General features: G+C 49.5%; 1 protein-coding gene across 3 annotated transcripts in view; it reads left to right on the forward strand.

Moving 5' to 3' along the window:
• APPL2 (adaptor protein, phosphotyrosine interacting with PH domain and leucine zipper 2) overlaps positions 1-14,639 on the forward strand; it is a 668,813-nt gene extending 654,174 nt beyond the window's left edge. For all 3 annotated transcript variants that reach the window (XM_085653220.1, XM_085653222.1, XM_085653221.1), the window contains one exon: positions 13,985-14,639. In XM_085653220.1, the coding sequence (XP_085509346.1) occupies positions 13,985-14,119 (135 nt within the window). In that variant the 3' untranslated portion in view covers positions 14,120-14,639. The remainder of the gene's footprint in view (positions 1-13,984) is intronic.
• Positions 14,640-24,013: the final 9,374 nt, after the last annotated feature.

Genomic DNA, 24,013 nt, shown 5'->3' on the forward strand with positions numbered 1-24,013 from the left:
CCTACACCCACCTTAACAACAAACCCACCAATATGGCCCTTGTCACATCACAAACCAAACTTTATGGCTTCTGGGAAAATGTTTGTGAGTACTCATGATCTAGAGGAACATGACCCACGGCCAATTATTCTTTATTAGCTCAAATGAGTTTATTTAATGCAATATCTTTCTGTCAGAAACGTTATGCTGTCTGATACCTTCTGGGATAAGGGGAAACTAAAGCCCCCTTCTGAAACACTGGTAAAAAGATGTTCAAAAAATGCCTTATTTGTTAAATTTACATTCTTGGCCTAATGCAGCAGTGGTAAAACATTGATTTAATTCAAAACCTTCTGCAACAAAAACATTACTTATCACTTGTAGTTAGGCTCAAATGGTCAAATTAAGGAAACTCCACCTCAACAATATATAGTCTAAGCAGGAGTCAACAGCTCACTAGAGTGAAGAAAGTTGCATGCTCGGTTTTAAATGTATGTATTTGATGAAATCTATTCCCAATCAAAGCAGTGATTCCTGGGCATGAGGGCTTTGCCACATAACTCATGAACCTCCCATTTTGAAAATCCAGGAAGAAGTGGGAATGTTTCGGCAAGAAAGAGGAGGGATGCAACTTGGTAAAAATCAAACTACCTTCAAGTGTTAGAAAGAGGAGCCTTGTGTTCGCTCCCTTGAGTTGGGGCCAAATGATTTGCATCCCTTTCTAATTGATAGAAGCAGCTGTCATGGGGGTTTTGAAGGATAGGTTCAGAGGGCAGATTTGTGTTAATCTGTTGTCGGTGTAGGTTTGGAAAAATATAGTGTATGTGACTGACAAAGCTAAATGTGAGGCAACACCATATTACAACAAACAAAAGGAAAGCTTGAATAATGGGGAGCAAAACAGATGAGTTTAATATATAAAGATCGTGCAAATGAAAGAGTTACTTACTTTCAGTCACTTAGAATATCCACAGGCGTGAGACTGGATCTGGAAAACTTCCTCCCCAGCAGTACCTCTGCCCGCCGGGAGACGGCGTCTTCCAGCTCCGTCTTGACGTCGTCCACGGAAGTGACGTCACTGGATCCATATAAGTCCCCCCTGGCGCGCTGATGTCAATTTTCTACTGTGAAACGTTTCCGCGCCACAACGCGGAGCCACTACAAAAACTGTGAGAGTATGGGAACAATGTGACAAAAAAGAGCAAAAATCTTGTAAACAACAATGACAAGAAATCATAGAATGATGAGAAAACATCATCATGTTGACAAAATGACTGGCCTGACAATGAAGGACAGTGTGCAACCACAGGATGGAACTGGCTGAAAGACAGTTTGCAACCACAGGATGTGACTGTAAAGGATAATAATATTAGAACAACATGACTCAAGGCAAGTGACCACCAGTGTGCAACAACAGAGAATGTGCACCACACCACCATAATGACCTATGAACTGTAGTATAGTCAAAGAGAACCTCAACCCAATTGACTGCAGCATAGACAAGGAGACCCCAAAGTAAGGAGGAGAAACAGACGAGGGCGGAGGGGGGTAGAAGAACATGAGAATCTCCACACCGGGAGAACCCGGGTGGAGGAGCACTGAAGGGCACATAATCTAGCCGCCCCAGAACTAGAATGGGTGGAGAGCCAATGTGTGAAAACAGAAGAACACATCCTGCCCCGGAGGTAGGTGAACTAGAGCACCCCTCAGGAAGACCAAGTCCATCCGCAAGGAGGCAAATGGGTAGAACCCAACCTGGAAAAGTCCTGGCAGAACGGGGAGGATGGGCCGGTGTTAAGGAATCTGCGGCTAGACTGTGTCTCTACCAGATACATCGTTACCTAAGGTAAGTAACTCATTTATCTGTTAGAGACATCTAGCCGCAGATTCCTTAACTTAGAATAGATACCAAAACTATACCCATCGGAGGAAGGTCTGCGACTGAAAACCCTCAAGTTCCCAAGGGAAGTAGTCTGTCAAGAACATTGCCTGAAACAAGGTTGGGGCAGCAATGCCAGTGTGGCTGACCCCAGACCCACAAAGGTCAGCAATGCCTGTGTAGCTGGTCCCAGACCATGAAGCTCAGGGTGGAGAATAAGCAAGATGCCATAATCCGCCAGAGGACGGTACGGGTCCACTGTTGGCCGGACAGGGACAAAACTAAATCACAGAACCAGAAAGGGCAGTGCACAATGGCAGAATGCCATAAACGTCTACAAAAAGAAGGGAAACTGAGTATAGGATCCCAGGATCCGCAAGAGACAAAGTCCCAGCGAAAGGACAGAGTCAGAACACACAATTTGAGTGGCACAATAGCAGGTGCCAAAAAATGAGATGTCGGGGTAGAGGTCACCATGCCGAGACCTACAAACGACGACTACCAGGAGATACATAGATGTGGATTGCAAGAATACACAGAGCAGACATTGTGTACCGTGAGAATCACACCACACAATGCACAAGCTCAAAGAAACGTAACAGCGTAAGAAATGCCTAACTTTTGGCAAAGAAAAAGAAAAAAAGAAAAAAGAGAGAGGGAATCGCCTCCTATATGTGTGCTTATAGTGTATATTCAGTATGAGTGCTTAAGAATCTATCATTTTTTTTTTTTAGTTTCCTCCCCTACTCCCTCCATCTCCATTTCCCCCCTTAATACTTCCTAGCAAGTCCTCTGCCTATCTTATGCTCCTAACCATATACATTTTGTTATTAAACATAACTCATAGAGAGGCTGGGAATTTGAGCTGTACAGTTGCCCCCACTTTTTTAAAGTCATCCATGCGCCTCCCAAGTTCCCACTGTATCTAATGTGGCTCGTGATAGATCTGATCGTATTTCAAAAGAAAAATCAGGACCCTTTAGGGTTTTGAGTTTTAGCGCGGCTATCAATATTTTTTCTTTAAGAGCATACGTATGGAAGTTTATCAAGATCTTCCTTGCCTTTGTTCTCCCCGGGGTCCCTATGTATTCTGTGAATGTCTTATGCAATCTCCATCTCGCTCTCCTCCACCTCAACTGCTGCTTTTATGAGAGCAACTACATATGTTTTTAGGTCTTCCCTCTCTTTTCCTTCTGGAACGTTAAGTATACTCAGATTGTTTTTTCTTGAGTTATTCTCCAACTGCTCAACCTTCTCCAAAAGCCCCTGTTCCTCTTTGCGCAATGCTTGGAGTTCCATTTTATTGTTGACGAGGTCCTTTTTTAGCTCCTCTACTGTGCCCTCCAGGATCTCTGTCCTGTCTGCTAATGTATCTAATTTCTTCTCCAGAGATTCACAAAACCCGCGAATCTCACGCTGGTTTGCCTCTGACTTTGCAAATCCGCTCCTTATTTCCGCCGATAAGCTCCCCATCATTGTCTCTAACGAGTTGACCAGAGGTGCGCATGACTGAATATCCAGATCTCTACTGCTAGGAGCTATACTGATTGATGAATATATGTCTGGGCTTGTAATACACAAGATACTAGTATCTGGCCCATTTTCGACATGATTATCGCCAATAAAATGACCCCCATAGCCTATATTTAGGGTGTCAGTAGGGTTAATCACCTCGTGAGGAGGTTCAGGTATTTCAGAATTTGTGAGGTCCTTATTCACAACATCCCCCTTGGGGCTCCCCTGCCCTGAATTTATACCATTCTCCACACCACTCTTCATAACAATGGGGGTAGAATTAGTAGCCATGCTAGCCCTAGTCGCTGCAATTGTACTGGACGTTAATTTTAAATCTACTAATGCAGGTTGCGAAGGTCTTTTTAGGGCAAGTACTGAAGGCTGGACTTTTTTAAAAAAAAGAGCGTAAAGATGGTGTGATCTTAATTTTAGGCTCTATATAATCCCCTCTCTTCTTTTGTTTTTTGCCCTTCTTTTTAAAGTCTTGCTTCGCGCTACACAAGATGATGGACGGAATGCTGCTCAATGTGCAACATTCCGTCCATCATCTTGTGAGTTCTGCTGTTCACCCTATGTGGGAAGGGTATGCCCAGACGTGGGTCCCGTGCTCACTATGCCACTGGAGTCAAGCTATCCTGGCTGAAGAGGGGTGAAACCCCGAAACCGGTCCTAGGATGCTTGATTCCGGTCCAGGGAAGACATGGCTTGGCAGTTCGGGCTGGACTGTTCCCATGAGGCACAGGGTAAAGACTGATTTGCATAAGGCTATGTCTGAACTGGGGTGGTGTGGTGAGCAAAATAACGATGGATTAAACCCAGATCTGTGACTGGGGGTGAATGTTTTGCCAATGTGCAACATTCCGTCCATCATCTTGTGAGTTCTGCTGTACACCCTATGTGGGAAGGGTATGCCCAGACGTGGGTCCCGTGCTCACTACGCCACTGGAGTCAAGCTATCCTGGCTGAAGAGGGGTGAAACCCCGAAACCGGTCCTAGGATGCTTGATTCCGGTCCAGGGAAGACATGGCTTGGCAGTTCGGGCTGGACTGTTCCCATGAGGCACAGGGTCAAGACTGATTTATATAAGGCTATGTCTGAACTGGGGTGGCGTGGTGAGCAAAATAACGATGGATTAAACCCAGATCTGTCACTGGGGGTGAATGTTTTGTCAATGTGCAACATTCCGTCCATCATCTTGTGAGTTCTGCTGTTCACCCTATGTGGGAAGGGTATGCCCAGACGTGGGTCCCGTGCTCACTACGCCACTGGAGTCAAGCTATCCTGGCTGAAGAGGGGTGAAACCCCGAAACCGGTCCTAGGATGATTGATTCCGGTCCAGGGAAGACATGGCTTGGCAGTTCGGGCTGGACTGTTCCCATGAGGCACAGGGTCAAGACTGATTTGCATAAGGCTATGTCTGAACTGGGGTGGCGTGGTGAGCAAAATAACGATGGATTAAACCCAGATCTGTGACTGGGGGTGAATGTTTTGCCAATGTGCCACATTCCGTCCATCATCTTGTGAGTTCTGCTGTACACCCTATGTGGGAAGGGTATGCCCAGACGTGGGTCCCGTGCTCACTACGCCACTGGAGTCAAGCTATCCTGGCTGAAGAGGGGTGAAACCCCGAAACCGATCCTAGGATGCTTGATTCCGGTCCAGGGAAGACATGGCGTGGCAGTTCGGGCTGGACTGTTCCCATGAGGCACAGGGTCAAGACTGATTTGCATAAGGCTATGTCTGAACTGGGGTGGCGTGGTGAGCAAAATAACGATGGATTAAACCCAGATCTGTGACTGGGGGTGAATGTTTTGCCAATGTGCAACATTCCGTCCATCATCTTGTGAGTTCTGCTGTTCACCCTATGTGGGAAGGGTATGCCCAGACGTGGGTCCCGTGCTCACTACGCCACTGGAGTCAAGCTATCCTGGCTGAAGAGGGGTGAAACCCCGAAACCGGTCCTAGGATGCTTGATTCCGGTCCAGGGAAGACATGGCTTGGCAGTTTGGGCTGGACTGTTCCCATGAGGCACAGGGTCAAGACTGATTTGCATAAGGCTATGTCTGAACTGGGGTGGCGTGGTGAGCAAAATAACGATGGATTAAACCCAGATCTGTGACTGGGGGTGAATGTTTTGCCAATGTGCAACATTCCGTCCATCATCTTGTGAGTTCTGCTGTAAATGGGTAAGCAACATAACTCCACAGCATTCGGATTGGTTGGAATCCCTAATATATATGTCTCGAATGGATCTTTCAGGGAATATGTCTAAAAAGAAGGCTTTCTGGAATCTATTAATTGTTTGGCTGGAAGGAGAATGAAGTAATGGTTGGGGTTATATTTACGATACTAGTATTAGTTCACGTCCAATGATTACACCGGCTAACACTCCTGCACTGCTTCAGGGCCTTCACCGTTTTTTCTTGCAGTACCGGTATAATACCGGGTATGAGACACAGCCGCAGAAAGGTTGGTGTTTATTGGAGTATGCCCGTTAGAGGTTGGTAATCCTAACATACGATAAGGGCAGAAAAAAATTAAATTTTTCTCTTTTTCTGAGGTGAATGAGGACAAAAAAAAAAAGAAAGAAACGTAACAGCAATAGCATGTGCGCGTGGACAGAGAAGACGGGCGTATCACCAGGTAGTCAACCAGCCAACCGCACCCACAGGTTCAATGACCATTGGTCACCGGCAAGCCAGACATACCAAAGCTATCTCCGATGAGGAAGGGAGAGAGGGAAAGAGAGAAAAACTGAGAGGAACCCTGGGACAATCCTCAGAAACCACAGCAGGAAAACCTTGCATGCTTGCCCTCTCATGTGCGTACACAACAGAGAAATATATGAAAAATTCAAGAAAGTGACAACCAAGGGGAAACCGGAAGAGTAACTCTAGAGAATAGGAAGTACCCCAAGAGGTACCAATGGCACCGATGTGAAATGTAGCTGGACGTACAAGTCCACCCACTAATGGAGGCGACACCCCCCCCCCTCCCCCCCAAACCGGGGAAGGAAAGACCGAGCCACCGCGATACAGGCTGTGATACTGACCACCACATTTACAAAGAAGGAGTCAGTACCACTCAGATATAGAACGTCTTAAAAAGTATATATATATGTATATATATATATATATATATATTCAGTGAAAAAACCATAGGTTTCACACATGTTATAGTTAGCTGGACATTTTACTGATAAAAAACCAATGAAATTCCCCCGTTATAGTTAGTGCAGGCAACTATAACTCACGCGACCGCAATCCTCTGCTGATGCTAATACTGTATTTAGACACTTATTTGCCCATGTCTTCTTCCATTAAATTTTAGCTATACATATATTAAAAATATTTTTTTTTCATAAAGACACATATGTCATCAGCAGAGGATTGCGGTCGCGTGAGTTATAGTTGCCTGCACTAACTATAACGGGGGAATTTCATTGGTTTTTTATCAGTAAAATGTCCAGCTAACTATAACATGTGTGAAACCTATGGTTTTTTCACTGAATTTGCAAGGTTTTTTAAATGCTAATTCCTAACTATAACGTGTGTGAAACCTATGTTTTTTTCACTGAATTTGTACGTTTTTTTTGGCCTTGGGGGATCTTTGGGGACACATTAATCAAGGCTAGGTGGTTAGGAGCTGTCTAAACAGTCCCTTTACATGTTTTTTGCCTTTGTTTTTCCTCCCCCCCCTCAGAGTGCGAGAGAGAAAATGGCTGCCGCCGCTTCCTGGTTTCGAACGATTCGAATGTTTACTACGATCTAACAGCCAATCAGAATCGCGCTCGCGCACGGCACCGTACGCGTACGGTAAGCTTACCGTAAGCGCACCGTAAGCTGGCTCAGATATATATATATTGATTTAAATGCTATTTTCTCAGGAACTACTGAACAGATTTACACCAGACCTACAAAAGGCACTTCCTTGACCTGAGGACTACCTCTCTGCAAAATTTCAAGTAACTCTGTTCAGCCGTTCGGGCTGTAGCTGTGTCTAAAGGTCCTATGGAAAAATGCATGGGAAAAACGCGTTTTGGGACCCCCCTTTTATCTCAGCCCCCGCTTGACGAATCCCCCCGAGACTTTCAGGGTAGGAGCGGAGCATAGCGCCCCACCTATTTTGAAAATTTCGCGAGGATTCGTCGACCGGCGCCAAAGTTATTCCAAATAGAATGTTGCGGATTTCCTATGGAAACAAGGTCCTAACTATAACTATCTACTGGCGACCGCCAGTAGATAATATATATATATATATATATATATATATATATACACAAAATCTTCTCCTTCTCGAAAAGATGAAAGGGACACAGCGGAGCAAGGTAAGCAGCTTTATTCAATTAACTGTGGCATGACGCGTTTCGGAAATAACTTCTTCCTTTTTCAAATGCCAAGTGTTAAAATTGCTGTTCGGACTGCTTGGATGGCTTTAAGTAGTCCAGCCCCTCCTTCATATGAACTGCCTTACTTGCCCCTACTTCAACTCACACTTTCCCACTACGGGCAGAACCGGAGGCACCGGCACAGTATCCATGCCTCTCCTTACAATGCAGGACTGTCATTGACAGCAATTTCACTTTCCTCATGGGTCGGGTGGCGGATCACAGCTGCCGATCCCTTGGATATTTTCAATAGTGTTGCTTGACCTCTCATGTGCGTACACAACAGAGAAATATATGAAAAATTCAAGAAAGTGCCAACCAAGGGGAAACCGGAAGAGTAACTCTAGAGAATAGGAAGTACCCCAAAAGGTACCAATGGCACCGATGTGAAATGTAGCTGGACGTACAAGTCCACCCACTAATGGAGGCGACACCAAACCCCCCCCGCCCCCCCCCTCCCCCCTCCCCCCAACAACCGGGGAAGGAAAGACCGAGCCACCGCGATACAGGCTGTGATACTGACCACCACATTTACAAAGAAGGAGTCAGTAACACTCAGATATGGAACATCTTAAAAAGTATATCTATATATATATATATATATATATATATATATATATATATATATATATATATATATATATATATATATATATATATATATATACACACAAAATCTTCTCCTTCTCGAAAAGATGAAAGGGACACAGCGGAGCAAGGTAAGCAGCTTTATTCACTTAACTGTGGCATGACGCGTTTCGGAAATAACTTCTTCCTTTTTCAAATGCCAAGTGTTAAAATTGCTGTTCGGACTGCTTGGATGGCTTTAAGTAGTCCAGCCACTCCTTCATATGAACTGCCTTACTTGCCCCTACTTCAAGCCACACTTTCCCACTACGGGCAGAACCGGAGGCACCGGCACAGTATCCATGCCTCTCCTTACAATGCAGGACTGTCATTGACAGCAATTTCACTTTCCTCATGGTCGGGTGGCGGATCACAGCTGCCGATCCCTTGGATATTTTCAATAGTGTTGCCACTGTTGCCCTTTATGCTGAGAACGCTTAGCGGAAGGGTCCCTCCTGCGTGCCAATGGAAAAAACACGCAAACAATGAACACAACATCTTCTCCTCGAAAAGATGAAAGGGACACAGCGGAGCAAGGTAAGCAGCTTTATTCACTTCTGTGGCATGGCGCGCTTCGGAAATAACTTCTTCCTTTTTCAAATGCCAAGTGTTAAAATTGCTGTTCCGACCGCTTGGATGGCTTTAAGTAGTCCAGCCCCTCCTTCATATGAATGTGTATATATACACACAGACACACAGACACAGACACACAGACACACAGACACAGTCACACATACACACACACACTCCGGAGACAGAATACGTCCACTGAAAGCGCAGCAGAGGGCAGGAGGAGAAACACCTGAGCCGTGTGCAGCAACAAACAGAAGAACTGGAGCCCCGGCCGGGGAGAGGGAAGCAAGGGCACAAGTTAATACGCAGCAGAGATCCGCCCTGGTGAAAACTACACTGCCCTTAGGCAGACCCCAGACAGGGTGCGCCCAAGTCATTCCCAACACCAGGGAAAAAGACAACACCACAGGAAGATAACACAGCCAAGCTATTGGCTAAAGGAATACTATGGGTCCGCCGTGGTAGCGCACACACCCAGTGTGGACCCACATGTGGTGCCTGCCTAGAACACAGAAAGAAGTTGAGCCAAAGCTGAGATTTGAACCTGGCTAGTTCTGTTCTAAAGTCTGAAGCACTGGCCATAATGTCACAAAGAACCAATCTGGAGCGGAATGGAACAAAGCGCCCACATGGAAGCGTACTCGCGTCCAGGACAGTCAACAGTGCCAGGGGCATAACGAAGGTGGAAAGATGAGCCAAATGCAAGACATGAGAACGTGAAACCCCCGGGGGCGAGCCGGACACAGCAGAACCCCAACAATACACCGCATGAGAGTGCAACGGAATAACTGTAGACCGCAACACAGAAGCTCCAGGAGAGGGCCACACCAGTCCGTGAGGAGGCGTTCCACCCCAGCAGGGAGTATGGAACGAAGGGAGAGGCCCACAGCCGAACCAAGAGGAAAAGTCCCCAGAGGGACAGAAAAGAAATGAAGAGAACTCCACGGGAGACTCCAAAACTACCTGGCAAGGAAAGCAGCTATATAATAGCGAACGAATACCCCACATTGGGTATGTCACATCCCTAGGCAAGGGATACCCATTGAGGCAAGCTCATAGGCAGGGGACAAAAAGAACCGTATAAACAGCTGGCCCAGCTGAACCAAAGGAAGTAAAAACACAGCTGAACAACCATACAGGCCATCTGGTAAATATTGTTTTGAACCCAGAGACGGAAATCATAAAAGCAGTTACAATATTGCATACCAAAACACAAGTTCACCAAGAGGACAAAAAACCTGGTAGTCATAGAAAACCAGATCAAAGGGCAGATCCCAGAGTTGCTCCCGAAACATTCTCGGGGAAACTGCCACTGTGTAGCCACTCATGGCGATGCAGAGCAACTGACCTAGCCATAGCTCGACCCACAGAGTCAGTGGGGTCCATGGCCGACCGGATGGAAATCTGCACCATGTCGCGGCCAGCCCGAAAAAACTGGGCCAGGTCAGCACGAGGGCCCACTGGCAAATAGGGAAGGAGTTGCTCGACTGAGTCCCAAAGGGCCAAATTAGCCCGATCAAAAACGCAGGTCGTGTCCAGGGACTGAAGCCCTGAGCTGGTGGACACAAAGACATTGCAGCCGCACAACTCCAACCACCTAGACTCCTGAGTGGGAGGAAGCAACGGAGGAGGAGAGGAAGGGAGAGCTGCCTGGACCACAAGTCCTTGAGCCCTAGAATGGAGGGACAAACAGGCAGTGTCATCTGGAGCCGGCCAATGGCGATGTGCGATAGCACGACTTACGGGGTCCCCCGATGAGGGCCTGGCCCAAGTCACCAGGAGGACATCATGCACTGACCCGCCAAAAGGCAACAAGGGCTGCACGTGCCCTGGGGAGAAGATCCAACAAAGGATCCGAAGGCAGGGAGACAGAGGGCGGCTGCATCTGCAAGATATCCGCAGCCCTGTAATCCGCCCTTGCAAACATTGCGCTAGCCGAGGTGGAGAGAGCAAGTCATCCATTGGGGACAGCTGCAGGCTAATCCGTCCACCCAACGACAGAGGCACCGCAGAATGATGACCGGCAAGTGGCCCATGGGCCCCTGCTTCGTGGAGCAGTGAAAAAGCCCTAGGGGTGGAGAACCCACTGGGGTCACGTCCTCTACCAGCAGAGAAACAGTCGGGGACGGAACCAGCGTCGACCGACGTCGAGACGGCTTCGGATGGACGTCGACGACCGCGAAGGGAACTCGTCCGCCCGGTGTCGGACCGGCGTCGACTCGACCTCCACCAAGGTAGAAACCTGTGGGAAGGAACGACGTCGACTTGGAGTTGAGCTCCACGCTGCAGCCGTATCCAGCAATGACGCAGCGAGCCCCGCAGGGCTGTGCAAAGATGCTGCAGGAGGGCTAGATGTCAGAGTGGGATGCCCCTCTGGGCCGTGTCCTGAAGTCGCAGCGACCCCGGAACCGGAGTCGGGGCACTCGGTCGGTGCCGAGGGCGAACCCCCGACCTGAGTCCCTACCCCCACTGTGGGGCCCGAAGGCGCGCCAGGGAGAGGGGGTGACCCAAAGATGGCCTGCAGAGCCCTGGAATAGGCCTCCATCTGGTTCCAAGTCGCCCCATCAACAGGAAACGGTGGGTAAGCCGGGACTCCTGAGGGCCCGTGTCTGGTGAAGACCGGGAGCAGCAGGCCCCCAATATGCTTGGGCAAGGTCGGCAACCTCCGCGATTTCTTCTGGTGCTTACCTGAGGCGGGCGAGCGGCTTCAGCTGCCGGCAGGCATTGCACTCGGCAGAGTCGTGGTGCTCGCCCAAGCACCACATACAGATCTCGTGTGGATCCGTCGCTGACAGCTGCAGCAAACGGGACGCACACGACTTGAAGCCCGCAGGCATCGGCACACTGTTCCAGACGCGAAAAGGGATTGTGAAGGCTGAAAACAAAACCGGCCAGAGGAACCGCTTCTCCCGGATCCGCGTTGGGATGCGAAAAAGAAGAAAACTGATGTCAGTGCGCTGATCAGGACTTATGGGCTCCATTGAAATCACTTCTGTGAATGACGTCATGACGCAGCCGGACGTCGCCATCCCCCGGGGTGCAGATGTACTGCTGGGGAGGGAGTTTTCCGGATCCAGTCTGACGCCTGGGGATATTCTAAGTTAAAGAATCTGCGGCTAGATGTCTCTATCAGATTTCCATGGCCAGGATCCCCACAAGAGCATCACACTGGCTCTAAATCACACTTAGTGGCGAGGGGAGTCTTATCGTCGGATCTCTTTCTTGTAATTTATTTAGATTACTGCAAGTGCTTGCTTTGGGTGGAATTTGGGAGCATAGTTTACAGTTAAGTTCCAACGTGGGAGTAGTATTTAGTTTTAGTCAACTTACTAAATCCACTGCTCTTCCCCCAGACAGATGGATTGTGAAACTATTTCAATTTTAAGTGACTGTCACAGTAGCCATTGCACCCGCATAGAGGAATCAAAATCTATTCTGCTGTTCGTCGACTAAACTCTGTGTAGAAAAATGCTATTTTAAAGCCAGGAATAATTAAGTACTATAATGTGCTGATATGCAGGTTGCGCCTAAGTAAAAAAACTAAAAGGTACACATTATACAAGAGGTACTGCTACATCTCCTTCAATCTGGGGCAATCTCTGCTTTTGAAATACATAAAGCTGGTTAAATCTGTACATGACTTTCAGAAACAATGTTGTTTGCCTTGTGGTACACGTAGAGCTACACAAGTGGGCCGGAGCACCTTAAGCCATCTCTTGGGATCTACCTTTTGATGTCTACCACCTTCTCAGGACTGATAATTGTTGCTGCTTGATGTGATGATTTTAATCCGTATACTATATTGTGCTTCAAAAGAATGTTACTTCCCTGTAACTTAGTTATGCCGCATGGTTATCCATTATCACAGGCAAAATTCCCATCTTCACCAAAATCAAAAGGGAATGGGCAGTGAGCAACTCTATAGGTGCAACAAACCCTACAGCAAACCCTACAATGGTCCTGATGGCAGATCCGAAACGAGAAATTGTGGGTTTCCCAGCAGCAGTTTGAAATATCTTTACGGACTTTACCAAGTTATTATCATTAGGGAAAAGAAGTTGCATGAACGTGAATCTATAAATAAAACTCAAATTGTTTTATTGACAGGTTTGGCATCTTTACGGTACTTTGCATCATGGGGCTGCCCCACGGGCAGTACATGTGTATTCCAGTGGCGGCTGGCACAGGTAAGAGCGGTTGGGCAGGGCGTGGAGGAGAGGGGTCAACAGACGACTGGGTAGATAAAATGAAATTAATAAAAAACACTTACCTTGCGCTTGCCGCATCAAATTGGCAAAGTGGTGAGCGCAAGGTAAGTGGTTTTATTTATTTTTTTATTTCGTTTTACTTACCCCGTTGTCTGTTGACTTTTTCCCCCTTACCTCGCCGCTCTTATCTGTGCCAGCCGCCACTGGTGTATTCCCAAGCTACCACCCACTGTTTTTTATGCAAAGCCCTCCCTACTAAAATTTGCAGGTTTGGCTTTACACCAAAAATATCCCCTTGAGGCCGGTGTTAACTTGGAGACCTTTTTTAATTTTTTTGTACTGGAAGTGCCCCATCAGTACAAAATGTATGCTAGACATCACTATGGAGCAAAGGTGCGTGAGGTGTAAGGCAGTCTAAAAGAGCACTTGTGCTGAGGAAGAGAGCAGCGGTAGATGTGTAGCTGTCCTGCTCTCTCCTCCTAGTGCAATGACGTTGGTTGCTGTGTTGCATTGTGTTATAAATTCGTATATCTTCCCCTATATCTGGGAACTTCCATTCCAGACGTATTGAGACCGTTTGATAACTATGGTATAGAAAGTGTGTTAAACAGAGGATCTATAAAATAAAATCATGTGAAGTGCCTGCATTCTCCAAGTCTTGACCCACCTGGTGCCAGCAGGCAGTCCTTAAAAGAATGCATCAATTTTATGTCACATATTCAACAATGAATTACACAAACGAGAGGGTCAGGCAATCTTGCTTTGCCTTCACACTGTATGGCTTATTCTAATAACCACAAGCCCTTTTTATTTCAGAATCCAGATGCTTTAGCTCAGTTGATGATGTCCATTCCACTTACCAATGATGGGAAATTCATGCTGCTAAATAATCACATGGAAGACAAAGACAGCGCCAATGAAGGAGCGGAAGCAGTCGAGTCCGAAGCATAGCATTTGTCGCTTATGCCTTAATATTGGACTTAGTGTGTTTACACGATTTTGGGAGTGCTGGTAGTACTTTCTTTCAAATTTCTACATGCACAAAAAGTTTGAAGTGAATTAAATAGCAGTTAATTTACTTCTTTTCTCTGTGCACATTTGTTAAAGAGCCTATCATAATTACCTTTTAAAAAAGGGCATGTGACCCGAACCAAATCATTCAGTTTTCTAGTTTGATATAGTTAAATATTTTCTAATTGAGAGACTGTTCAGTTTGTTAGGGGTTCTAGAGGGATGTGTGCCTACCCACCATCACTTCTTCCAGTCTGAGAGATGTCCTGTCTGTTTTCTCATCATCATAACTGTGTTGTGTTGTGGGGGCTTTGTTTCGGTTGCAGGCCACATAATGCCTTTGCAGTCAAAGTGAAGTCTGTTATCGTTTTTTTTGTGCCATGTAATTTGTTACTAACTTTCTTACATCTACCCTTGGACATGCACTTTTCTGCCTTCATAAAACAGTTTTGTCATCACATTTCCTTATTGTCGCTTTTATGAGATCAACCAGCTTTTGAAGTTTTTCCTATTTTGGAGGAGTCCTCTGTCCTCACTTTTTCTTTTATATTCCACAAACAAGTTTGTGATCCAGTCGGCACAAAATAAAACAATCCAATAAAGTGAAGGATTCGAGGGGAAGCTTCCAGCTTGACTTTCCATGCCTATTTCCACCAAATTAAATTCTGAATGGCTTTGTCCCAGGAAATTAGGTATTGTTATTACAGGTATTTACACAATTGTGGTTGGGCTTTGTGTGTGCTGACTTTAGGTGAATATCTTTAAAGTCTTTGCTGAAGTTCTTTGTCTGTATGCACATTGGAGTCAGTTATTAGTCTTCAAGGGTGCTAGTACAGTGTACCATTCTCCTGGTTCCTTCACTTATGTTCACAGCGTTGTGTCCTACATTTGAAACGTTTTTAGCCATGTGTGCCTCTGGAAAAAAGTACTGCACTTGCTGGGAAAACCCGGAAATATGATGCTGAGTGTTAGAGTAGAATGGCACCTAGTATGAATTTCAGATTCCAACAAATGTTTCTTGCTGCTTGAATGTTACAATACACCATCTAAGTCTCAGCTATGGGCTCTCCGCACCGAGTAATAATTCTGGCAACTATACGTTGTCCTGCTCTATCTAGAGCGTCATAGGTTTGCTTGAAGGTCTGCCAGAAGGACTTTGTCCCCAAACATTCTTCATATGTTTTTCTTTACTACCACAAGCACTTTCAACTAGACTGAAGCAGTAGGTTGATATGTGGAGCGAACAATGCAAATATGTGGTTTTCTGGTTTGAATGGATCGCTGTTTAATTTGAGCGGACCTTGACCTTTATGTTCCAATTCTGTTTGTACCACATGGTTGCACGATATCTGGATCATATATCAGGTTATTTCAGACTGTTTGCTTCAGGGTATGTTTGCAGGGCTTCATGTTTAGGAGCATTTCTTACCAGTCAGATTCATTTAAAGTTCTCTGACCTGCCACAATTTTGTTGTTTTCTTTAACCTTCATAGTATGTTTATTATTCCTTAACATTGCTGCCTAAGTAACTGGCCAACTTGTTAGAGCCGCAGTCCCATATACTTTTGAATTTCCTTAAGAGAATGTATAAGATTTAAATCAGTCTCTTTTTTTAAATTTACCAATGTAAGTCACTTAATCCAGCTCAAAAGTTCAAAGTATCACTTGTAGAACCAAACTCAAATACCCAGTTCAATGTCTACAGTAATATTAGAACTGGACTTGTTAACCGTTTGTACTTTAAATATGGGTTTAAACTCTAATAATTTTTTAATGACTTTAATTAGTGCGTAGAATTTTCAAGGTTTGATACACAAACAAAATGCACTGATTCTGCTGGTAGACTTCACAAGCTATAGATGAATAAGTTCTTACTTTTGGTAACACTCTTTGTGGTGGATACTCTATCTAACCGCAGATTTCACACCTTTAGAATATTTCCCAGGCACCAGACTGGATCCGAATATTTTTTCAGCAGTGCTTCTGTGCACCACTAAATGGTGTTGTGGAGCTCTGCGTTAACCTAGTTCTGACTGTGAAAATGATGAAGCAGAGTCACACATAGGCCCCACCCTTGCAAGATGACACCCATTTCTTGCTTGACTCCACCTGTACTCCCAGACACTGAGCACAAAATAATTGGAGGTACCTGTATGCAGATCTCTAATTTGGGACCTTTAAAGAGGGTAAAAATCGACCACTTCAAAGTACCGGGGAAGGGAGGGCAGTGAAGAATCTTCGGTTTGAGTATCCATAAGAGAGAGTATTATCAAAGTTAAGTAACATGTTCTTCTGATGGATACTACAGATTCCTCACTTTAAGAATGGATATTGAAGAAGTACCTTCTCAAGGTGGAAGGTCTGAAGACTGGGCTTAGGCTAAAGAAAAATACATACTACTATTCAAGGTGCTCCCTGGAATATGTGATTTTTAGAGACCAGGATGAGATCTGATGATGAAGCATGCCACTATTAAAGTGGATGAGGGTTCTTAAAAAAGAAATAACTGTATTTCTGGAGCAGACGGTGATCAGCCCAAAAAGCCTGACATAAGCCAAAGATAAAACAAACCACTAAACATCAAACCGTTTGACTTATCTGTATTACATACTCCACACCAGTATACAAATTTGTCCCAGCTACTGTGTAAATATGTTTTGTAGATGAACACTTGAATGGCAGGATGATAACCACAACCTCATGAGGTAGATCAAACAGCCACAGCTCAATTTCCACGCATGGAGGTGTAGATTACGCAGGCTTGGGTGCAGACTCCTGCCCTGCTCCTGTAACAGAAGATCCTCCCAAAGCGGTAGTCTGATTGGAGGACAAATGCTCATGCCAAAAAGTGTTGGGTACCACACTCTTCTCACTCAATAAAGAGCCACTAGGATGACTTGAGCCTAGTAATTCCTAATCTTAAAAACTTTGGGCAGGAGAGGCATTATGTAAGGCGGATGTAATGGTCTGCCACCCTGGAAGAAAATGTGTGATCACTGCCTCTCACAGTCTGGCTGTGCACTGCTTTGCTAGCCATTTCCCAAAGAGTGTGTGTATACCACAGCCTAAGAGGCAGCCTGCATTAACGGACTTTGCCGCCAACCTGGCAGAAGATAACATCCATTTCCCAACCACTTGAATGCTTTTCACCTCCCTATCAGAATGAGTTGAGATGAGATGCACAAGCGGAGGGGGGCCGCTATGACTAGTAACAGTCCTGGAGTCCGTCCCAGCTAGGCAACAATCTAACGGAGATGAAGCGGGACCAAGTCCAGGTCGTCAGCCCAGAGGCTATACAGGCGTTTGAAGGCCACCCAGCCAGAGCACTCAACAACCTGCAATTACCGGGGTCGGACCAGCCAAACCCATAAATGTAGGCTCTCCCCTCTTGCCATTGAAGACTGGCGCAACATTCAACCAAAACTAAAAAAGGGAAACCAATAGAACTTCCCCCCCCTTCCCAACCGCCCCCCCTCCCCCACACCCTCCAGTGGTGGCAGCACACATCCACACCACAGCAGGCGTCTAATGAGAGTCACACTTGAAACAGATGGAGGGCTCGGATCGACGGCGGGCATACAGCAGCCGGAAGCCCTCGAGAAAGGAAGCGCACCAACGGCCCCTAACGGAAAACAACGTTTTTGAAGTCCCCTAGAAATATATCCGCCATACGCTCCATGCTCAACAACTTCCATAATCTTGCATGCCACAATGAAATCGCTGGGGCCTCCCTCTTTTTCCAGGCCGCCGCCAGGGTGACGTTAGCCGCTCCTATACAGAGCCAAAAGATCTTCTTGTCTGCCCGTGTCTGATGTTCCAAAAGCGGCTCCCGAAGGCCCAACAGCACATGCTCCAGAGAGTTCTTGATCGGATACCCCAGGATGTCCTTAATATGGGATAAAATCTCTTCCCAATAGGGGCGTATAACCGGGCAGTCCCACCAGATATGGCGGAAGTCCCCCAACAGGCCACAGCCCCGCCAACATCTATCTGAGGAGCCAGGGAAAATACGATGAAGCTTAGCAGGGGAGAGGTACCAATCCATCATAGTTTTAATATGTGCCTCCCGAAGATCCATCGAGTGATTAAATCTGGCTAGGTCTTGCCACAGGTGGGACCACTCCTCATCCGTGATGTCACGCCCCACAAGGCCCTCCCATTGACCCATATACCGCGGCCTGGGCGAGACAGCTGTGGTCAGGAGATGGCTATAAATGAAAGAGATAGCCCCACGCATAGTGGAAGTGCGGGATAGAAAGGCTTCAAAGGGGGTAGGCGGCCGAGTCGTCGCCTCCCGAACCGCCGGGGACAGGGCCCAGTGTAGCAGTTGGCCATGACGAAACCTCTCCGTCTCGGCAACCCCATAGTCTCGTCCACAATTCGGGAAAGTCAGCGGGGCAGTGCCGTGGAACAAATGCGTGAGGGCTAGGCATCCTCCCTCCCTCCAAGCGTCAAAGGGGCCCTCCCGAAGCGCAGGCAGAAAAGCCGGATTAAAATGGATGGGAGTGAAGGGCGATGGGAAAGTAGTCCAGCGGTCGTCTCCCGAGACCGTATCCCAGATCTTAAGGACGGTGCCAGTGGGGTGCTAAGGTAGGTGCCAGTGGGGGTGCTAAGGTAAGCATTCTTGGGCCTGTCCCCCTTAGGTTTCCACACTAAGTCCCAGATCGTGCGACCCGAAACACTCCTATCCGTGTGCAGCCAATGCTTCTCCAAAAGTGGCTGGGTCCACTCCACCAAGACCCTCAATTGCGCAGCTTTATAGTAGAGATGCATGTCAGGAAGGTCCACCCCCCCCTCCGTCCGCGGTCGCCGAAGAGTGGTAAAGGAAAAACGAGCCCTGCCCCCCTGGCACACGAAGTGGAGCATGAGAGTCTTTACGCGTCGAAAAAAGTCCCCGTCAAGGACAATAGGGAGAGCCTGAAAGAGATATAGGAGCTTTGGTAGGAGCGACATCTGGAGCGCATGGATCCTGCCCAGCCAGGAGATAAACAGCGGCTTCCAGCGCTGCAAGTCAGCCTGGATACTCGCCAGGAGTGGTGGGAAGTTAGCCGCGTACAGTTTGCCTACCGTGGGGGTCAAGCGGACCCCTAGATACAATAGGGAGGAGTGGGACCACGATAGGGGCGTGAGCGGTCGAAGCCGGTCCACCTCCGCCGATGATAGCGTGAGATTGAGGATGTAAGATTTGCCATAATTGATCCGAAACCCCGCCACCCCGTTGAATTGCGCCAAGGCCGTCTGCACATGGGGTAGAGAGTGTGCCGGATCTGCAAGGGAGAGGAGGACGTCGTCCGCGAACAGAGATCTTATGTTGCTCCCCTGTGAAGGGCAGTCCCCGAATATCCGGGTGTTCCCGGATTGCCACTGCTAGAGGTTCGATACTCAAGGCAAACAACAAAGGGGAAAGGGGGCAGCCTTGCCGCGTACCCCGCGAGTGCGGGAAAAAGGGGGACATATACCCATTAACCGCGACTCTAGATCTGGGGCTGCTATAGTTGGCCTTAAGCATGGTCACAACCCTGTCTGAGAATCCAAAAGCTTGGAGGGTTCGGAACATAAACTGCCAGTCCACCCGGTCAAACGCCTTCTCGGCATCCAGCCCAACCAGCACCGCAGGGATGCGGAATCGGTTAGCCTTCTCGATAAGATGGACCACCCTTCTGGTGTTATCATGAGTCTGCCGCCCTTTGATGAAACCTGATTGGTCAGGGTGAATCAGTACCGGCATCAAGTCCTGTAAGTGCGACGCCAGAATAGAAGAGTAGAGTTTAGCATCTATATTGAGCAGGGCTATCGGCCTAAAGGACGAGCAGACAGAGGGATCCTTGCCGGGTTTGGGGATCACCGATATGACCGCCTCCGCCATGGAGGCTGAGGACACCCCCGAGTTAGCCATATCGTTAAACAGGCCAACCAGGAACTCACAGACATCTCCCGCAAAGGTCTGATAGAAAAGGGCAGTGAACCCGTCCGCACCAGGTGCCTTGTTGGGCTTCAAGGATTTAATGGCATCCAGTACTTCCTCCCTAGTAATAGGGGCAGAGAGTAGCTCATTCCACTCGGAAGACACGCGGGGGAGCGGAAGAGCGCGCAGATAGTCCTCCTGAGCCGTAGGGTCCAGGGCGTCCCCCGAGTATAATGTCGCATAGAAGTTCCCGAAGAGTTCTGCCTTGGTCGCATCGTCGTGCTGCAGCAGGCCAGCGGGATCCCGCACCCCCCTATGTACTCCCTCTCCCGCTTACGGCGCAGTTGACGAGCCAAGTGCCTCCCCACCTTATTTCCCTGGGAGTAAGAAAGATGGCGGAGCTTCAGGAGAGTAAACTCCGCTCTGTTATTATAGTGGGCCCGTAGCTTGCCCCTAAGAGCAGTAAGGGAGCGCAACGTCTGTCTGGACGGGTTAGCCTTATGCGCTTGCTCCGATATTAGAAGCTCCTTCTCCAGCGCCTCCCGTTCCACCCTCCGCTGCCGGTTAAGCGCCGCATTAAGGGCCAAGCAACTACCCCGGACCGACGCCTTAAAGGCGTCCCAGGTTGTGAAATTCGAGGTGTCCCGCACTGGGTTGAGCTGAAAGAAGTCCCGAATTGCCTTCCGGAGGGCCACGCAAGAAGACTCGTCCCGTACCAGTGACGCCGGGAAGAACCATGGTCGCGGCACCGTCCCCTCCGGTGCCCACTGGAGGCCCAGCGCCAGTAAGCTATGATCGGAGACGGAGAGGGGAAACATTTTTGCTTCCCTCAGGGACCCCTGGAGCGACTGGCTATAAAAGACATGGTCAAGGCGGGAGTAAGAGTTGTGCACGTGGGAAAAGAAAGTATAATCACTGGAGACGGGATGTAGAGATCGCCACCCGTCCAATAAACCGAGCTCCCCCAACCGCTGACGTGCCTCCTCAGAGAAGAGGCCGGCCTCGGCTCTCCGCTGGTGAGAACAGTCCAGGTCCCTGTCCCAGACCAGATTGAAATCACCCAAGATAAAGAATCCGCCCTCCACAAAATCCTCCACTGAGCGCAGCAGTTCCAAAAGGAACCGATTTTGCCCAGCATTTGGAGCATACAATACTAGAAACGTGCAAGTCCTGCCGAGAAGCACTCCTTTAACAATGAGCCATCTGCCCTCCTTATCGCCCCGCACCCCCAGAGGCTGAAACTGAAGGGTCGAGCGAAACATCAGGGCTACTCCCCTGTGCTTCGACGCCGCCGAAGACCTATAGATAAGAGGGAATTGCCGGTGTTTGAGGCGTGACTCGTCCCGCCGGGATAGGTGCGTCTCCTGAAGCCCCACCACATCCAGGTGATGATCCAGGATGTATTTCCAGACTTTTTGGCGTTTCTGGGGAGAGTTCAGCCCCTTCACATTCCAAGTACCTAAGGTAACAGGCATCCTGTATTGCTCCCCTCACTCTTCTCCATCAGATCCCCCCACTCACACCCCAGCCCCCTCACCCATCGTCCAGCGCAAGCAGACTCCCCTCTCCAAATCCGGACCAGCAGCGCCTCACGGAACCTTTGCCCTCGAATCCCAGCCCAGGGAGCCTCCAGGCCAGTTCCGAGGTTGTCATACATCCCAGCCGACTCTCCCACCAGTCTTCGCGCCGCGCCTTGCCGTAACAAATAGGACGTGAACCCCAGCCACTTCCGCCTCCCATTCCCCTGTCTGGGGCCAGGTCGCACACCCTCCCTCACCCCAGGACTGCTCCCATCCCCCACACAGCACACAACCCCCGCACAACTCGCACACGCCCCCCCAGCCGCCACCACTGGACCCCCCCTTTCCCCAACACCGAACCAACCCCCCCCCCACCCCCACCCACTCCGGGGACCACATCAACCAGGACCTCATGAGAGAAAAACGGAAACAAAAGCAAAAACCCAACAACCCCAAACTAGGGACCACGGTGGGTATCCCCCATGTCCATGAAGCGGAGCCTTCGCCCTCACTTCTCCAAAGAACAGGTCCAGGGTGTCTCCCCACAAAGTACATCAATCGCCCGTGGTACTTGAGAGGAGGATGGCCCTCCGGCGACCTGCAAGTCGAGGCCTCCCGAGGGTCTAGGCAGCTGAAGAAGAGTCCCGCGAGGCAGCCTCAGTAACATTTGCCACCGAAGCAACCGCGGCACCCCGCTCCTGAACGCTGGTCTCAGGGTCCGGTCCCAAAGGGCGCCCCACTCGCTGCCAGGAGGAGGAGCGCCGTCGCCGCCTCGTCTGCGAGTCCCCCCTCCACCGGGGGGGACCCGTCGTCCAAACCAAGAAGATCTTTAGCAGCCCGTAGAGAGCGGACCTGAACCAGCCTGTTGCGCCACCGGAAAATAAGCCGAAATGGATGACACCACGAGTAGGAGATATTCTGGTCCCGCAGAAAGGACGTCACGGGGCGAAAGTCACGGCGCTTCTGCAGTGTCGACGCCGCCAGGTCCTGAAACAGCTGGGGGCGGTGGTCCCGGTACACCAGCGACGGAAGCCCTCTCGCTCTTTCAGCTGGTAGTCATGAACGCACACAGAATGTCGAGGGGGGGAGCCCCCGATCCTCTCGGCAGCCCCACGCGGTGCACCCTGTCCATCCGGATCTCGCGGAGATCGTCCTCTCCCAGGATCTGCAAGAACAGGCCCTCCACGTAACCCCTCAGGTCTCCAGCCTCTCCATCCCATGGCACCGCGCGTATGCGAATGTTGTTCCGCCGGGACCGGTTTTCTAAGTCCTCCGCATGGGCTTGGAGGTCCAAATTCTGTTCCGTGAGGCGCAGGACATCCTGCTGGAGCTGATGCACATCGCCGGCGAGTCCCAAATCGTGCTCTTCCAGGGTTGCCACCCTCTCTCCGACACTGTCCACATCGCGACGCACCTCCCGCAGGTCGGAGGCCACCGGGAGCGGAGGCTGGTGATATCATCCTTGATGGCGTTGAACAGTCCCAGCATAAACGCCTTGGTGACAGGCGCATCATCGTCAGGAGGCTTGGTAGAGGCACTAGCGCCCGGTGGCGTCGTAGGGGTGGTACCCCGCTGCGGACCATCCCGTCCGGTCTTACCCCCTCGGGTTTTGCCAGACATCGCGTTCCGGTCGGGGATAGCAACACGTCGCCCAGCTTCCCAGCACCACCACTGGCGCCGCCTTACTGCGAGACTCTGCGAGCGGGGCTAACCGTGCCCCGGACAGGACCCCAGAACCCAGTCCGTACCAAGCGTGGGGGGGGGGGTAGGCGCAGGCAGGCGCCGACGAGGCCAGAGATCCCAGCAAATGGCCACTCCGTCGGCCGTAGGGCGATGCTGCACTCGCTTCCGCTACTACAGGCCTCAGGTCACTCACCGCATCGGGGACACGGTCCAACAGCGAGGGTATCGGGCCAATGCGTTCTCACAGTGTTCGCCAGTTGTGGCCCTCAGGACGACCGCCCCCACACTGGGCCCCCAACACAGCTCCCCGGGCCCACACCAGAATCGCCTGTGTCCGGGGGGAAGCCCCACGAGTCGTGGCTCCCCGAGCTATCCCCGTGGCCAGAGCAGGCCCCACTCGCTCCGCAAGTCCGCCGTCTCTCCAGCACCACCACGGGCGGAGCACTCTTCAAGCTCCCACGCCCCAGGCCCCCATCGGCGCCGTCAGACCCGGCCCACAGCGGCCGCAGTGCCTCCACCGCCCCATCCGCTCATCACCTCTCGGAAGTCCAGAGGGGTTCGGGCCCCACACGTCGCTTCACCAGGGCTGGCTGGCAGGCTCGATCCTCGGCGCTGCAGTGCTTCCGCCTGGGGATCTCCTCGGGCCTCGCCCCCTCTGCCGGAGCGGGGCCAACGCTCCAAAAAGTTCACCTCCGAGGCCGCCTGCAGGACAAGGCACCCGTGCGC

Source organism: Triturus cristatus, chromosome 4_1, assembly GCF_964204655.1.
Source record: "Triturus cristatus chromosome 4_1, aTriCri1.1, whole genome shotgun sequence".
NCBI lineage: Eukaryota > Metazoa > Chordata > Amphibia > Caudata > Salamandridae > Triturus > Triturus cristatus.